The sequence below is a fragment of the Ambystoma mexicanum genome, chromosome 9 (genome assembly GCF_040938575.1).
Source record: "Ambystoma mexicanum isolate Mex_15411 chromosome 9, UKY_AmexF1_1, whole genome shotgun sequence".
Classification (NCBI taxonomy): Eukaryota; Metazoa; Chordata; class Amphibia; order Caudata; family Ambystomatidae; genus Ambystoma; species Ambystoma mexicanum.
The window spans coordinates 17,425,161-17,442,148 of NC_090931.1; the positions used below are offsets into that span (position 1 = coordinate 17,425,161).

Here is a 16,988-nt window from a genome sequence, read left to right on the forward strand (position 1 = left end):
CAGGCACTTGTTCTTTTGATCTCTAATGGCAAAACTATTTGAAAATAGTCTAATCTGTCTGTCTGGATACAGACACCTTCCTGGCAGCTTCTAATCTACACCCACTATCCATGCTATGGTATGTGTAGCTTTCTCCTTCCACCCAATTGGTCTGCTCTATCCATGCTTGAGCACGTTTGCGTTCTGTGAGGCAGCTAATGTGAGTACTCTGTCTAGTATGGGTTACATTGTTACTCACAAGTTGCTGGACTGGTCGGGGCATTGCTCAACCTTGGGATATAACCAAAGAGGGAGCAGCTCCGGTAAGTATTCAGTCTAAGCTGGAGTGTACAATGGTACGATCCAGAACCAGACCTCCTCAACTCGAGGACCTCTTTAAGGCAACACACCCCTTTGCTGTATAACAAAAACAGTCAGAGGACTCAATTACCCAAAAGAGCGGGGAAATCCACACCGCCAAACCCAGGCTGTAAGAAATAAACAAAAGCACAATTATACCTCACTGACTTTGGACATCACTGCATTAATTCAAGATCAGACCAAACAACAGTACCTGAAGGAAGGGTTTGATAGGGCTCTCTGGCAACTACGGGTGGTTATACTGGGACCAAGAATACTGGAAACAAAGAAAGGATAGGTAAGAATGATAACCTATTGATTCCCAGGAAAACAAACACCAATGACCACAGGCTTACCCAATAGGTGTTTTCAGGAAGGAATGTACTAATCAACGGTAGGAAAAAATAACAAACAGGAAGGTTAGTATAGAAAGACTAGCCCGAACGGAACGAGGGTCGCAACCTGGGTCCGGGATGGTGCACTACAGGAGAGCGTTCAGAAAGTGCACAGTTGCTGGTGAAAAGTGTCCCAAACACAGTTGTTCACACGATAGTTCCCCGGGTAGTTCTGGTATTGATCAAGGTAGGCAGCGCATGAGTTCATAACATCTCCCCATAAGCAGGGGCCTACAAAAAAGGTTGATGTTGCGGGCTGCGTAGTGCGCAGCAGAGCGAAGGTAGAATCGAAGCTTTATGTCCTCTGTACTTCTGAACACAGGAGTGGTCGAATCCGTCTATAATGGGCTTCGGTATGAGTTTGTTGAGCAGCACAGAGACTTGACAGCCGGAGAGGAGGGTAGGCAGGTTTACCTTAAGGAACAAAGGCAGCGCGGGGGCTCAGCAGGTAGGCGGAATCGCTGCTGAGGAAGCCGCTGCAAGGTGCGGCGCGCTGGCAGGATGGCTGGCTTGAAAGAACGAAGGCAGCGTGGGGGCTCGGCAAGCAGCCGGGACTACTGCCGAGGAGCCGCTGCAAGTGCAGAAAGCCGACGGGACAGCTAGCCACGGTCCAACTTGATATCCAAGGGTAATCCGATAGACAGGTCGAGAAACGTTCCGAGTTCAAAAGTGGAAGAAATCTGGATCAAAGTAATGGTATGACAAACGCTAATTAGAAGCAGCGTTAAACCTTTGGCAATCGTATTTAAAGGAGGAGGCGTTACCTTACGCGTAGTGCACGTAATCGCTGTGTCATGTGACTACCAGAAACACGGGCAACGGAAACGCCACGTCTCCATGGTAACCTCCAGCGTTGCCAAATTGGAGATGCTTGGAGACAGGGAACGCGGCGGCGATTCATAACATACATGTACCTTTTACATATGGCCCTGCATTAATACTACAGGCTGCATACCTTCCTGGATGCTATTGATATAACGTCTCCTGTATCTATGCTAGAACAGAAGTAACCTCTTCCTAGACTGATAATGTTGGCCTTCAAATGCTACTTGTTTATCATTCTGATTAGAGCAAGAATGAAGAGGGTAAGGGGACTAAAATGGAATAAACATGCTTATTTTTAATGCTGTAAGGCAGCATATCAACCTATAGGTTTTAATTGCGGGTGCGGGGGGTCAGATATTCTTGATCACTTAATTCCTTTGGTTTGGTGAAGGGGGGCCCCAAAGATGTCCATGCCCAGGGCCCCAAAAGTGCTTAAGATGGCCCTGAACTTACTTGTTTAACACTAGGAGAGAGAAAGGAGAAACATTGGAATGTTGGGAAAGAAGGCATTTACCAGCCACAGAGCACGCTCCAAAGGCATGGAGTCCAGGCCCTAACCACGGCAGAAGCCCACATCACGTACGTCTCCTTTGCTCCGTCCACCTTTGTGAGTAGTACGCATACTGGGCACTAGTTAAGGAGACCTGGGCGAGCAAGGCATCCTTGTGTCTCTCTGTGCAAGCTTCAAGCATTACAGCCCTTCCCATCGGGCTCTGTTGTGTGTAGCGGACTTCTGCCCTTCATCTTTGGGATCATAATTGGGGAAAAGGTAACCTCCCACACATTGGACATGGATGGTGTGGGCTCTAATACGTCATTATGGACCTCGGCCATTGCATTGTCTGCAACAGTCAACATTCCAGTGTTCTAATTTAAAAGAATTTAAAGATATAGGTGTCAGTTGAATGTTTCCTTTTTTCTATCCTCTTGTTATCTCTGTCCTGTTTTTCTCTTCACTTCTCCTGCAAGAATTCATTCTCGTTCAAGAGCCGCCCTTAGCCTCTCCATTCTGATGTGTGATTTTCAAGCATTCTGAACATAAGACGTTGCTACAGCACTTGAGATTAACTCAAGAAACTCCTTCCAGCTCCTCTGCTACCCCTGCAACTTCCCAGTAACCCTGCGGTGTGTCCCCCTGTGCAAAGCTCTGTTGCGCCCCTCCTAGGTTGCTCCTTAATTATTTAATCCTTTATAACAAGTGTGAGACTGGGATTTCTGCTCTGCATGGTCTTCCAAGACAAAAGCATTGCCCCTGGGCTAGCCTCCTGCCCCACACATGCACGTCTACGTATGTGCATACAACCGTACATGCTTTTGGAAAAATTAGATAAACTATAATTGTTTCGAAGTACTTTCTACTGATTAACTACATTTTTCCAACAATTTTCCACACAGGTGACACTAGGTACGATTTTGAACCAGATGGGATGAAATGCAACACTACAAGCACACTGACCGTCCGATCGTACCCCCAAAACTCGAGAGCGGAGTGTGTGGTTCGTCATGAAAGCCTGGGCTCTGAGGTCCTAACAGCAGCTCTCAAGTTTACAGATGTTTGTAAGTGATGTTGAAGAGACCCTGAGACGCATCTGGGAATCTTTCTATACAAATCATTTATTTGTGGGCGTAGGTGCTCCCCACATGCCTGCTGTCTGTTTGCCCTCCCACATGTGTGCTGCCCATATCTGTTATACACAATTAAAGGCGTGTTTTTGGGACTAAATAAAGAGGACAAGTACTGTGTGTTTTGGGGCACTCCTGGCCCTGTGTAGTTGCTAGGTGGTTGGGGAGCTTCTGGTCCTGTCTAGTTCCTGGACGGTTGGGGAGCTTATGGTGCTATCTAGTTGCTGGGTGGTTGAGGAGCTTCTGGCTACTTTCTGTTCCCGTCTAGTGGCTGAGTGGCTGGGGAGCTTCTGGCTACTTCTAGTTGCTGTGTGGTTGGGGAGCCTCTGGTCCTGTCTAGTTGCTGTGCTGGATAGTTGGGGAGCTTCTGGCCCTGTCTAGTTGCTGGCTGGTTGGGAAGCTTATGGCACTGGGGAGGTACTGGCCCTGTCTAATTTCTGGGTGGTTGGTGAACATCTCTCCCTGTCTAGTTGCTTTTTGGTGGGGGAGCATCTGGATCTGTCTAGTTGCTGAGTGGTTGAGGAGCATCTTGCCCTGTCTAGTTACTGGATGCTTGGGGGGCTTCTGGCCACGTCTAGTTGCTGCATGGTTGGGGAGCCTCTGGCCCATCTAGTTTCTGTGTGGTTAAGGAGCTTCTGGACCTGTCTAGTTGCTTTTTGGTGGGGGAGCATCTGGCCCTGTGTAGTTGCTGGTGATTGGGGAGCTTCTGGCCCTGTCTAGTTACTGGATGCTTGGGGAGCTTCTGGCCCTGTCTGGTTGCTGGGTGCTTGGGGGGCTTTTGGCCCTGTCTAGTTGCTGGATGGTTGGGGAGCCTCTGGCCCATCTAGTTGCTGGGTGGTTGAGGAGCTTCTGGCCCTGTCTAGTTGCTGGGTGGTTGAGGAGCTTCTGGCTACTTCTAGTCGCTGGGTGGTTGGGGAGCTTCTATTCCCGTCTAGTGGCTGAGGGGCTGGGGAGCTTCTGGTTACTTCTAGTTTCTGTGTGGTAGGGGAGCCTCTGGTCCTGTCTAGTTGCTGGGCATTTGGGGAGCCTCTGGTACTGTCTAGTTGCTGTGCTGGATAGTTGGGGAGATTCAGGCCCTGCCTAGTTGCTGGTTGGTGGGGGAGATTCTGGCCCTGTCTGGTTGCTGAGTGGTTGGGGAGCTTCTAGCTACTTATAGTCGCTGGGTGGTTGGGGAGCTTCTGTTCCCGTCTAGTGGCTGGGTGGCTGGGGAGCTTCTGGCTACCTCTAGTTGCTGGGTGGTTGGGGAGCCTCTGGTCCTGTCTAGTTGCTGTGCTGGATAGTTGGGGAACTTCTTGCCCTGTCTAGGTGCTGGTTGGTGGGGGAGATTCTGGCCCTGTCTGGTTGCTGGGTGGTTGGGGAGCTTCTGGCCCTGTCTAGTTGCTGGGTGGTTGAGGAGCTTCTGGCTACTTATAGTCGCTGAGTGGTTGGGGAGCTTCTGTTCCCGTCTAGTGGCTGGGTGGCTGGGGAGCTTCTGGCTACTTCTAGTTGCTGGGTGGTTGGGGAGCCTCTGGTCCTGTCTAGTTTCTGGGTGGTTGGGGAGCTTCTGGCCCTGTCTAGTTGCTGGGTGGTTGAGGAGCTTCTGGCTACTTATAGTCGCTGGGTGGTTGGGGAGCTCTGTTCTCGTCTAGTGGCTGGGTGGCTGGGGAGCTTCTGGCTACCTATAGTCGCTGGGTGGTTGGGGAGCTTATTTTCCCATCTAGTGGCTGGGTGGCTGGGGAGCTTCTGGCTACTTCTAGTTGCTGGGTGGTTGGGGAGCCTCTGGTACTGTCTAGTTGCTGTGCTGGATAGTAGGAGTGCTTCTGGCCCTGTCTAGTTGCTGGTTGGTGGGGGGGATTCTGGCCCTGTCTGGTTGCTGGGTGGTTGGGGAGCCTCTGGTCCTGTCTAGTTGCTGTGCTGGATAGTTGGGGAGATTCTGGCCCTGCCTGTCTAGTTGCTGGATGGTTGGGGAGCTTTTGACCCTGTCTAGTTCCTGGTTGGTAAGGGAGATTCTGACCCTGTCTGGTTGCTGGGTGGTTGGGCAGCTTCTGGCCCTCTCTAGTTGCTGGGTGGTTGGGAGCTTCTGGACTTTTCTAGTTTCTCAGTGGCAGGGCAGCTTCTGACACTGTCTAGCTGGTGGGTGGTTGTGCCTGCTGTCTACTATTTTAGAGAGAAATGTTATCGGGAACTGTTTTTAATTGCTGATTGACACTTGATGACTCTTACTAGGGTAGACCAGAGGTTTGCAAACTGTGGCTCTCCAGATGTTTGTGACTGTGAATCCCATGTTCCATCTGCATTCACTATAAGGAGAAGTGCTGATGGATATACTAGTTTAAAACCTCTGGGAAGCCAGACTTTGCAAACCCGTGCTGTAGACTGGTGGTGGTGCACAATGCCATGTGGAGACTTGGGGTTCCTAATGCCTGCAGCCTCAAAGTAGTTACAGTAGATCTGTGAGATATCTGTGCACCCTTGAGCTGGCATGTGAGTGCTGTGACATGCTGGCTGTCTGGCGGGGCACGTATGGTTGCATGTATGTATGTATGTATGCATGTATGGGGTTTACTCTAAAGCCAGAAAATGATGCGGAACGTGTAGTCTTCAGGCGGGGGGAGGTGGTGCGAGGAGGGGGACTGGCGGGGGGAGTGATGGGGTCAGGAAATTGCGGAGGAATGTGGAGGGGAATTATCTGTTTCTGGATTCCTAATGCATCGTGGCCGCCACGGGTGTGACCTTAAAGCAGTGCCACATGTGAGGAAGCAGTGGGTGCAATTTATAAAAGCTGCCTTCCGTGGATGTCTGCACCATATGCAAAGTGATGACCCCGTGCAAGAGTGTCAGGTCAGATCGGGAAAAGAGCACAGGCACGTGGGGCCAATACACAAAGCACTCACACGCAAGTGCTCCCATCCGCTCCATGACCAATCGCACAGAGAAGCCTGGGAAGAGAAGGGTGGTCACCCACATCATACAAGACCCCATACAGGTCTGGGGACCCACGCCCCCAAATGTCATGCACTTAGTAGTTGATGATCACCAGTCAATGAGGCAGTGGCAGAGCCCACACAGACCCATGTCTGTAGAGGGCACAATGATCCACCAGTGGTGCCATGTCTGTAGAGCGCACAATGATCCAACAGTGGTGGGCTGTCTGTAGAGGGCACAATGATCCACCAGTGGTGCCATGTCTGTAGAGGGCACAATGATCCACCATTGGTGCCATGTCTGTAGAGTGCACAATGATTCACCAGTGGTGCCATGTCTGTAGAGGGAACAATGATCCACCAGTGGTGCCATGTCTGTAGAGGGCACAATGATCCACCAGTGGTGCCCTGTCAGTAGAGGGAACAATGATCCACCAGTGGTGTCATGTCTGTAGAGCGCACAATGATCCACCAGCGGTGGGATGTCTGCAGAGGGCACAATGATCCACCAGTGGTGCCATGTCAGTAGAGGGAACAATGATCCACCAGTGGTGCCATGTCTGTAGAGGGCACAATGATCCACCAGTGGTGCCATGTCTGTAGAGCGCACAATGATCCAACAGTGGTGGGCTGTCTGTAGAGGGCACAAAGATCCACCAGTGGTGCGCTGTCAGTAGAGGGAACAATGATCCACCAGTGGTGCCATGTCTGTAGAGGGCACAATGATCCACCAGTGGTGCCATGTCTGTAGAGCGCACAATGATCCACCAGTGGTGGGCTGTCCGTAGAGGGCTCAATGATCCACCAGTGGCGCCCTATCAGTAGAGGGAACAATGATCCACCAACGGTGGGCTGTCTGTAGAGGGCACAATGATCCACCAGTGGTGCCCTGTCAGTAGAGGGAACAATGATCCACCAGCGGTGCCACGTCTGTAGAGGGCACAATGATCCACCAGTGGTGCCCTATCAGTAGAGGGAACAATGATCCACCAGTGGTGCCCTGTCAGTAGAGGGAACAATGATCCACCAGTGGTGCCCTGTCTGTAGAGGGCACAATGATCCACCAGTGGTGCCCTATCAGTAGAGGGAACAATGATCCACCAGTGGTGCCATGTCTGTAGAGGGCACAATGATCCACCAGTGGTGCCATGTCTGTAGAGCGCACAATGATCCACCAGTGGTGGGCTGTCTGTAGAGGGCACAATGATCCACCAGTGGCGCCCTATCAGTAGAGGGAACAATGATCCACCAGCGGTGGGCTGTCTGTAGAGGGCACAATGATCCACCAGTGGTGCCTTATCAGTAGAGGGAACAATGATCCACCAGCGGTGGGCTGTCTGTAGAGGGCACAATGATCCACCAGTGGTGCCCTATCAGTAGAGGGAACAATGATCCACCAGTGGTGCCATGTCTGTAGAGGGCACAATGATCCACCAGTGGTGCCATGTCTGTAGAGTGCACAATGATCCACCAGCGGTGCCCTATCAGTAGAGGGAACAATGATCCACCAGTGGTGCCATGTCTGTAGAGGGCACAATGATCCACCAGTGGTGCCATGTCTGCAGAGCGCACAATGATCCACCAGTGGTGGGCTGTCTGTAGAGGGCACAATGATCCACCAGTGGTGGGCTGTCTGTAGAGCGCACAATGATCCACCAGTGGTGCCCTATCAGTAGAGGGAACAATGATCCACCAGTGGTGGGCTGTCTGTAGAGGGCACAATGATCCACCAGTGGTGCCCTGTCTGTAGAGGGCACAATGATCCACCAGTGGTGGGCTGTCAGTAGAGGGAACAATGATCCACCAGTGGTACCCTGTCAGTAGAGGGAACAATGATCCACCAGTGGTGGGCTGTCTGTAGAGGGCACAGTGATCCACCAGTGGTGCCCTGTCTGTAGAGCGCACACTGATCCACCAGCGGTGGGCGGTCTGTAGAGGGCACAATGATCCACCAGTGGTGCCCTGTCAGTAGAGGGAACAATGATCCAGCAGTGGTGCCCTGTCAGTAGAGGGAACAATGATCCACCAGTGGTGGGCTCTCTGTAGAGGGCACAATGATCCACCAGTGGTGCTATGTCTGTAGAGCGCACAATGATCCACCAGCGGTGCCCTGTCTGTAGAGCGCACACTGATCCACCAGCGGTGGGCTGTCTGTAGAGGGCACAATGATCCACCAGTGGTGCCCTGTCAGAAGAGGGAACAATGATCCACCAGTGTGGGCTGTCTGTAGAGGGCACAATGATCCACCAGTGGTGCCAAGTCTGTAGAGCGCACAATAATCCACCAGCGGTGGGCTGTCTGTAGAGGACACAATGATCCACCATCGGTGCGCTGTCTGTAGAGGGCACAATGATCCACCAGCGGTGGGCTTTCTGTAGAGGGTACAATGATCCACCAGTGGTGCCCTGTCTGTAGAGGGCACAATGATCCACCAGTGGTGGGCTGTATGTAGAGGGCACAATGATCCACCAGTGGTGGGCTGTCTGTAGAGGGCACAATGATCCACCAGTGGTGGGCTGTCTGTAGAGGACACAATCCTCCACCAGTGGTGGGCTGACGGTACAAAGCAAATTGATCCGCCAGGGGTGACCTGTCTGTAGAGGAATTAATAATCCACTACTCTCTGTAGAGGGCACAAGGGTCCAACAGTGGTGTGTTGTCTGTAGAGGGCACAATGATCCACCAGTGGTGCGCTGTCTGTAGAGGGCACAATGATTCACCCGTGGTGGGCTGTCTGTAGAAGGCACAATGATCCACCAGTGGTGTCATGTTTGTAGAAGGCACAATGATCCACCAGTGGTGCCCTGTCTGTAGAGGGCACAATGATTCACCAGTGGTGCCCTGTCTGTAGAGGGCACAATGAGCCACCAGTGGTGCGCTGTCTGTAGATGGCACAATGATCCACCAGTAGTGGGCTGTCTGTAGAGTGCACAATGATCCACCAGTGGTGGGCTGTCTGTAGAGGGCACAATGATCCACCAGTGGTGCCATGTTTGTAGAAGGCACAATCATCCACCAGTGGTGGGCTGTCTGTAGATGGCACAATGATCCACCGCGGTGGGCTGTCTGTAGAGGGCACAATGATACACCCATGGCTGTCAGATGTGGCTGTTAGATGCCAAGTACTTTACCTTTCCAAGGACTGGCATGCCACTGTGAGAGCCCAGGAGAGAGTGCAGACACGAGATGAGACATCACCAGGCAGCTCATTTGCCAATTGGGAGTTTTGGGAAGAATAATTAAACGGGGCACATTTGTAAGACCTCTGCAGTGCTGATCAGTTAGTATAAAAGCTTATACTCGGGAGAATAGCTTAGGGACAACGTGCTCGCCTTGGAAGCAAGACGACACGCAGCAACCCAGGTTCGAATCCCGGGTCCACACTTAGAAACTTCTGGTTATTAAGCGCGTTATAAAAAACCCATCATATAAACATAATGGGGCTCATTATAACTTTCGCGGAACGGGTTAACGGGCTCCGCTAATGGAGGCGGACCCGTTAAACCCATCCTGTGAAATTACGAGGTCCACTTGCGGGACCCACTAAGGACACCTGGTAAAACCAGGTGTCGTTACCGGGTCCCGCGAGGGGAAGAGGGAACTAACAACGGGCCGCTCGTAATCGGCCCGTTGTTAGCTCCCTGCACCCATTCCCATTGAGCCCTATGGGGGCTCAGAATGGAATGGGGAAGGGCCGGGCCCGGGTTCCCTGAGGGAGGAATTACCAGGCCCTCTAAACTCGGAATGGCCCGGTAATTCCCCATTCTGGGAACCTGGTAAAGGAGCACGGTTTGGCGGCAATAGCTCCATGGCTACCGCCAAACTCGTAATGAGGGCCAATGTATTTTTACTCCAATTTTCCACAGTAAATGTGTCTCACAATTGGCCGTGGCCTTTGCAAACAGTTAAATGGTGAGCAGAGTAATGTGCCGGGTTGTAGGTGGGATTTTTATGAAAACTGCTATCATTTCACAAGTAGCGCCTGACAAGTGTCTGCCTCTATTTCGGCCGATGGGATTGATCATGATGACGCTGTGATTAGACACAGGCACCATCACCTGAGCTCCTCAGGGTGTCCTCTCGCGAGAGCCCAACGAGACTCTGCAAGGATTTCCAAAATACTCCCCCGATACATCATCCAATCAAGCCGCCTTCTCGGACATACCCCGATGAAGATTCAAGGATGGAGAGCGGGCGCTGCGATTGTTAATTTTCACTGCATAGCTCCTCCTTGGAAGCGCTATCGCGACATGACGTCATAAACAGCACCAAAGTCCAGCTGCAGGACATGAAACGAGGACACACTGCGGAGTTCTCATTATTCGGGATTATACCCTCCTGGTTCAAGTTTGGTTAAAGAGAACCGGGCGCGTTTCATCACCCCAGGCCCAGTGTTCTTACCGAAGCCTCGCCATCCCCCCAGTGTTCTTCCGCCTCTCCATCACCCCAGTGTTCTTACTGATGCCTCGCCATCACCCCAGCGTTCTTACGCCTCTCCATCACCCCAGTGTTCTTACCGATGCCTTTTCATCGCCCCAGTGTTCTTACCGATGCCTCTTCATCGCCCCAGTGTTCTTACTGATGCCTCTCCATTGCCCCAGTGTTCTTACCAATGCCTTTCCATCGCCCCAGTGTTCTTACCGATGCCTCTCCACCACCCCAGTGTTCTTACCGATGCCTCTCCATCACCCCAATGTTCTTACCGATGCCTCTCCATCGCCCCAGTGTTCTTACCGATGGCTCTCCATCGCCCCAATGTTCTTACCGATGCCTCTCCATCGCTCCAGTGCTCTTACCGATGCCTCTCCATCGCCCCAGTGTTCTTACCGATGCCTCTCCATCGCCCCAGTGTTCTTACCGATGCCTCTTCATCGCCCCAGTGTTCTTACCGATGCCTCTCCATCGCCCCAGTGTTCTTACCGATGCCTCTCCATCGCCCCAGTGTTCTTACCGATGCCTCTTCATCGCCCCAGTGTTCTTACTGATGCCTCTCCATCGCCCCAGTGTTCTTACCGATGCCTCTCCATCGCCCCAGTGTTCTTACCGATGCCTCTCCACCGCCCCAGTGTTCTTACCGATGCCTCTCCATCACCCCAATGTTCTTACCGATGCCTCTCCATCGCCCCAGTGCTCTTACCGATGCCTCTCCATCGCCCCAGTGTTCTTACTGATGCCTCTCCATCGCCCCAGTGTTCTTACCGATGCCTCTCCAGCGCCACAGTGTTCTTACCGATGCCTCTCCATCGCCCCAGTGTTCTTACCGATGCTTCTCCATCGCCCCAGTGTTCTTACCGAACCGATGCCTCTTCATCGCCCCAGTGTTCTTACCGATGCCTCTCCATCGCCCCAGTGTTCTTACCGATGCCTCTCCATCACCCCAGTGTTCTTACTGATGCCTCTCCACCGCCCCAGTGGTCTTACCGATGCCTCTTCATCACCCCAGTGTTCTTACCAATGGCTCTCCATCACCCCAATGTTCTTACCGATGCCTCTCCATCGCCCCAGTGCTCTTACCGATGCCTCTCCATCACCCCAGTGTTCTTACCGATGCCTCTCCATCGCCCCAATGTTAATACCGATGCCTCTCCATCGCCCCAATGTTAATACCGATGCCTCTCCATCGCCCCAGTGTTCTTACCGATGCCTCTCCATCGCCCCAGTGTTCTTACCGATGCCTCTCCACCGCCCCAGTGTTCTTACCGATGCCTCTTCATCGCCCCAGTGTTCTTACCGATGGCTCTCCTTCGCCCCAGTGTTCTTACGCCTCTTTATCACCACAGTGTTCTTACTGATGCCTCTCCACCACCCCAGTGTTCTTACCGATGCCTCTCCACCACCCCAGTGTTCTTACCGATGCCTCTCCACCACCCCAGTGTTCTTACCGATGCCTCTCCACCACCCCAGTGTTCTTACCGATGCCTCTCCACCACCCCAGTGTTCTTACCGATGCCTCTCCATCACCTCACTGTTATCACTGATGCCTCTCCATCGCCCCAGTGTTCTCACTGATGCCTCTCCAGCACCACAGTGTTCTTACCGATGGCTCTCCATCGCCCCAGTGTTCTTACCGATGCCTCTTCATCGCCCCAGTGTTCTCACCGATGGCTCTCCATCGCCCCAGTGTTCTTACTGATGCTTCTCCATCGCCCCAGTGTTCTTACCGATGCCTCTCCATCGCCCCAGTTTTCTTACCGATGCCTCTTCATTGCCCCAGTGTTCTTACCGATGCCTCTCCATTGCCCCAGTGTTCTTACCGATGCCTCTCCATCGCCCCAGTGTTCTTACTGATGCCTCTTCATCGCCCCAGTGTTCTTACCGATGCCTCTCCATTGCCCCAGTGTTCTTACCGATGCCTCTTCATCGCCCCAGTGTTCTTACCGATGACTCTTCATCGCCCCAGTGTTCTCACCGATGCCTCTCCAGCGCCACAGTGTTCTTACCGATGCCTCTCCACCGCCCCAGTGTTCTTACTGATGCCTCTCCATCACCCCAGTGTTCTTACTGATGCCTCTTCATCGCCCCAGTGTTCTTACCGATGGCTCTCCATCGCCCCAGTGTTCTTACCGATGCCTCTCCATCGCCCCAGTGTTCTTACCGATGCCTCTCCATCGCCCCAGTGTTCTTACCGATGCCTCTCCATCGCCTCAGTGTTCTTACCGATGCCTCTCCATCGCCCCAGTGTTCTTACTGATGCCTCTCCACCACCCCAGGGTTCTTACCGATGCCTCTCCATCACCCCAGTGTTCTTACTAATGCCTCTCCATCACCCCAGTGTTCTTACCGATGCCTCCTCATTGCCCCAGTGTTCTTACCGAAGGCTCTCCATCGCCCCAGTGTTCTCACCGATGCCTCTCCATTGCCCCAGTGTTCTTACCGATGCCTCTTCATCGCCCCAGTGTCCTTACCGATGCCTCTCCATCGCCCCAGTGTTCTTAGCGAATCCTCTCCGTCGCCCCAGTGTTCTTACCGATGCCTCTCCATCGCCCCAGTGTTCTTACCGATGCCTCTTCATCGCCCCAGTGTTCTTACCAATGCCTCTCCACCACCCCAGTGTTCTTACCGATGCCTCTCCATCACCCCAGTGTTCTTACCAATGGCTCTCCATCGTCCCAGTCTTCTTACTGATGCCTCTTCATCGCCCCAGTGTTCTTACTGATGCCTCTCCATCACCCCAGTGTTCGTACCGATGCCTCTCCAGCGCCACAGTGTTCTTACCGATGCCTCTCCATCGCCCCAGTGTTCTTACCGATGCTTCTTCATCGCCCCAGTGTTCTTACTGATGCCTCTTCATCGCCCCAGTGTTCTTACCGATGCCTCTCCATCGCCCCAGTGTTCTTACCGATGCCTCTCCATCACCCCAGTGTTCTTACCGATGGCTCTCCATCACCCCAATGTTCTTACCGATGCCTCTCCATCGCCCCAGTGCTCTTACCGATGCCTCTCCATCACCCCAGTGTTCTTACCGATGCCTCTCCATCGCCACAGTGTTCTTACCGATGCCTCTCCACCGCCCCAATGTTCTTACCGATGCCTCTCCATCGCCCCAGTGTTCTTACGCCTCTTTATCACCCCAGTGTTCTTCCTGATGCCTCTCCACCACCCCAGTGTTCTTACTGATGCCTCTCCACCACCCCAGTGTTCTTAACGATGCCTCTCCATCACCTCACTGTTCTCACTGATGCCTCTCCATCGCCCCAGTGTTCTCACTGATGCCTCTCCATCGCCCCAGTGTTCTTACCGATGCCTCTCCATCGCCTAGTGTTCTTACCGATGCCTCTACATCGCCCCAGTGTTCTCACCGATGGCTCTCCATCGCCCCAGTGTTCTTACTGATGCCTCTTCATCGCCCCACTGTTCTTACTGATGCCTCTTCATTGCCCCAGTGTATTTACTGATGCCTCTCCATCGCCCCAGTGTTCTTACCGATGCCTCTCCATCACCCTATTGTTCTTACCGATGCCTCTCCATCGCCACAGTGTTCTTACTGATGCTTCTCCATCGCCCCAGTGTTCTTACTGATGCCTCTCCATCGCCCCAGTGTTCTTACCGATGCCTCTTCATCGCCCCAGTGTTCTTACTGATGCCTCTCCATTGCCCCAGTGTTCTTACCGATGCCTCTCCATCGCCCCAGTGTTCTTACTGATGCCTCTTCATCGCCCCAGTGTTCTTACCGATGCCTCTCCATTGCCCCAGTGTTCTTACTGATGCCTCTGCATCGCCCCAGTGTTCTTACTGATGGCTCTTCATTGCCCCAGTGTTCTCACCAATGCCTCTCCAGCGCCACAGTGTTCTTACCGATGCCTCTCCACCGCCCCAGTGTTCTTACTGATGCCTCTCCATCACCCCAGTGTTCTTACTGATGCCTCTTCATCGCCCCAGTGTTCTTACCGATGGCTCTCCATCACCCCAGTGTTCTTACCGATGCCTCTCCATCGCCCCAGTGTTCTTACCGATGCCTCTCCATCGCCCCAGTGTTCTTACCGATGCCTCTCCATCGCCTCAGTGTTCTTACCGATGCCTCTCCATCGCCCCAGTGTTCTTACCGATGCCTCTCCACCACCCCAGGGTTCTTACCGATGCCTCTCCATCACCCCAGTGTTCTTACTGATGCCTCTCCATCACCCCAGTGTTCTTACCGATGCCTCTTCATCGCCCCAGTGTTCTTACTGATGGCTCTCCATCGCCCCATTGTTCTCACCGATGCCTCTCCATTGCCCCAGTGTTCTTACCGATGCCTCTTCATTGCCCCAGTGTCCTTACCGATGCCTCTTCATCGCCCCAGTGTTCTTACCGATGCCTCTTCATCGCCCCAGGTTCTTACCGATGCCTCTCCACCACCCCAGTGTTCTTACCGATGCCTCTTCATCGCCCCAGTGTCCTTACCGATGCCTCTCCATCGCCCCAGTGTTCTTACCGATGCCTCTTCATCGCCCCAGTGTTCTTACCGATGCCTCTCCACCACCCCAGTGTTCTTACCGATGCCTCTTCATCGCGCCAGTGTCCTTACCGATGCCTCTCCATTGCCCCAGTGTTCTTACCGATGCCTCTCCATCGCCCCAGTGTTCTTACCGATGCCTCTCCATTGCCCCAGTGTTCTTACCGATGCTTCTCCATCGCCCCGGTGTTCTTACCGATGCCTCTCCATCGCCCCAGTGTTCTTACCGATGCCTCTTCATCGCCCCAGTGTTCTTACCGATGCCTCTTCATCGCCCCAGTGTTCTTACCGATGCCTCTCCATCGCCCCAGTGTTCTTACCAATGCCTTTCCATCACCCCAGTGTTCTTACCGATGCCTCTCCACCACCCCAGTGTTCTTACCGATGCCTCTCCATCACCCCAATGTTCTTACCGATGCCTCTCCATCGCCCCAGTGTTCTTACCGATGGCTCTCCATCACCCCAATGTTCTTACCGATGCCTCTCCATCGCTCCAGTGCTCTTACCGATGCCTCTCCATCGCCCCAGTGTTCTTACCGATGCCTCTCCATCGCCCCAGTGTTCTTACCGATGCCTCTTCATCGCCCCAGTGTTCTTACCGATGCCTCTCCATCGCCCCAGTGTTCTTACTGATGCCTCTGCATCGCCCCAGTGTTCTTACCGATGCCTCTTCATCGCCCCAGTGTTCTTACTGATGCCTCTCCATCGCCCCAGTGTTCTTACCGATGCCTCTCCATCACCCCAGTGTTCTTACCGATGCCTCTCCACCACCCCAGTGTTCTTACCGATGCCTCTCCATCACCCCAATGTTCTTACCGATGCCTCTCCATCGCCCCAGTGCTCTTACCGATGCCTCTCCATCGCCCCAGTGTTCTTACCGATGCCTCTCCATCACCCCAGTGTTCTTACCAATGCCTCTCCAGCGCCACAGTGTTCTTACCGATGCCTCTCCATCGCCCCAGTGTTCTTACCGATGCTTCTCCATCGCCCCAGTGTTCTTACCGATGCCTCTTCATCGCCCCAGTGTTCTTACCGATGCCTCTCCATCGCCCCAGTGTTCTTACCGATGCCTCTCCATCACCCCAGTGTTCTTACCGATGCCTCTCCACCACCCCAGTGTTCTTACCGATGCCTCTTCATCACCCCAGTGTTCTTACCAATGGCTCTCCATCACCCCAATGTTCTTACCGATGCCTCTCCATCGCCCCAGTGCTCTTACCGATGCCTCTCCATCACCCCAGTGTTCTTACCGATGCCTCTCCATCGCCCCAATGTTAATACCGATGCCTCTCCATCGCCCCAATGTTAATACCGATGCCTCTCCATCGCCCCAGTGTTCTTACCGATGCCTCTCCATCGCCCCAGTGTTCTTACCGATGCCTCTCCACCGCCCCAGTGTTCTTACCGATGCCTCTTCATCGCCCCAGTGTTCTTACCGATGGCTCTCCTTCGCCCCAGTGTTCTTACGCCTCTTTATCACCCCAGTGTTCTTACTGATGCCTCTCCACCACCCCAGTGTTCTTACCGATGCCTCTCCACCACCCCAGTGTTCTTACCGATGCCTCTCCACCACCCCAGTGTTCTTACCGATGCCTCTCCACCACCCTAGTGTTCTTACCGATGCCTCTCCACCACCCCAGTGTTCTTACCGATGCCTCTCCATCACCTCACTGTTATCACTGATGCCTCTCCATCGCCCCAGTGTTCTCACTGATGCCTCTCCAGCACCACAGTGTTCTTACCGATGGCTCTCCATCGCCCCAGTGTTCTTACCGATGCCTCTCCATCGCCCCAGTGTTCTTACCGATGCCTCTTCATCGCCCCAGTGTTCTCACCGATGGCTCTCCATCGCCCCAGTGTTCTTACTGATGCTTCTCCATCGCCCCAGTGTTCTTACCGATGCCTCTCCATCGCCCCAGTTTTCTTACCGATGCCTCTTCATTGCCCCAGTGTTCTTACCGATGCCTC

The 16,988-nt window shown here is 53.2% G+C and overlaps 1 protein-coding gene across 1 annotated transcript in view; it reads left to right on the top strand.

Annotated features, from left to right (window-relative positions):
• The window catches only part of CRTAM (cytotoxic and regulatory T cell molecule), a 237,065-nt gene that overhangs the window by 97,510 nt on the left and 122,567 nt on the right, over window positions 1-16,988 (top strand). Inside the window, exon 5 of the mRNA XM_069614085.1 lies at window positions 2,955-3,116. Within this exon, the coding sequence (XP_069470186.1) occupies window positions 2,955-3,116 (162 nt within the window). The remainder of the gene's footprint in view (window positions 1-2,954; window positions 3,117-16,988) is intronic.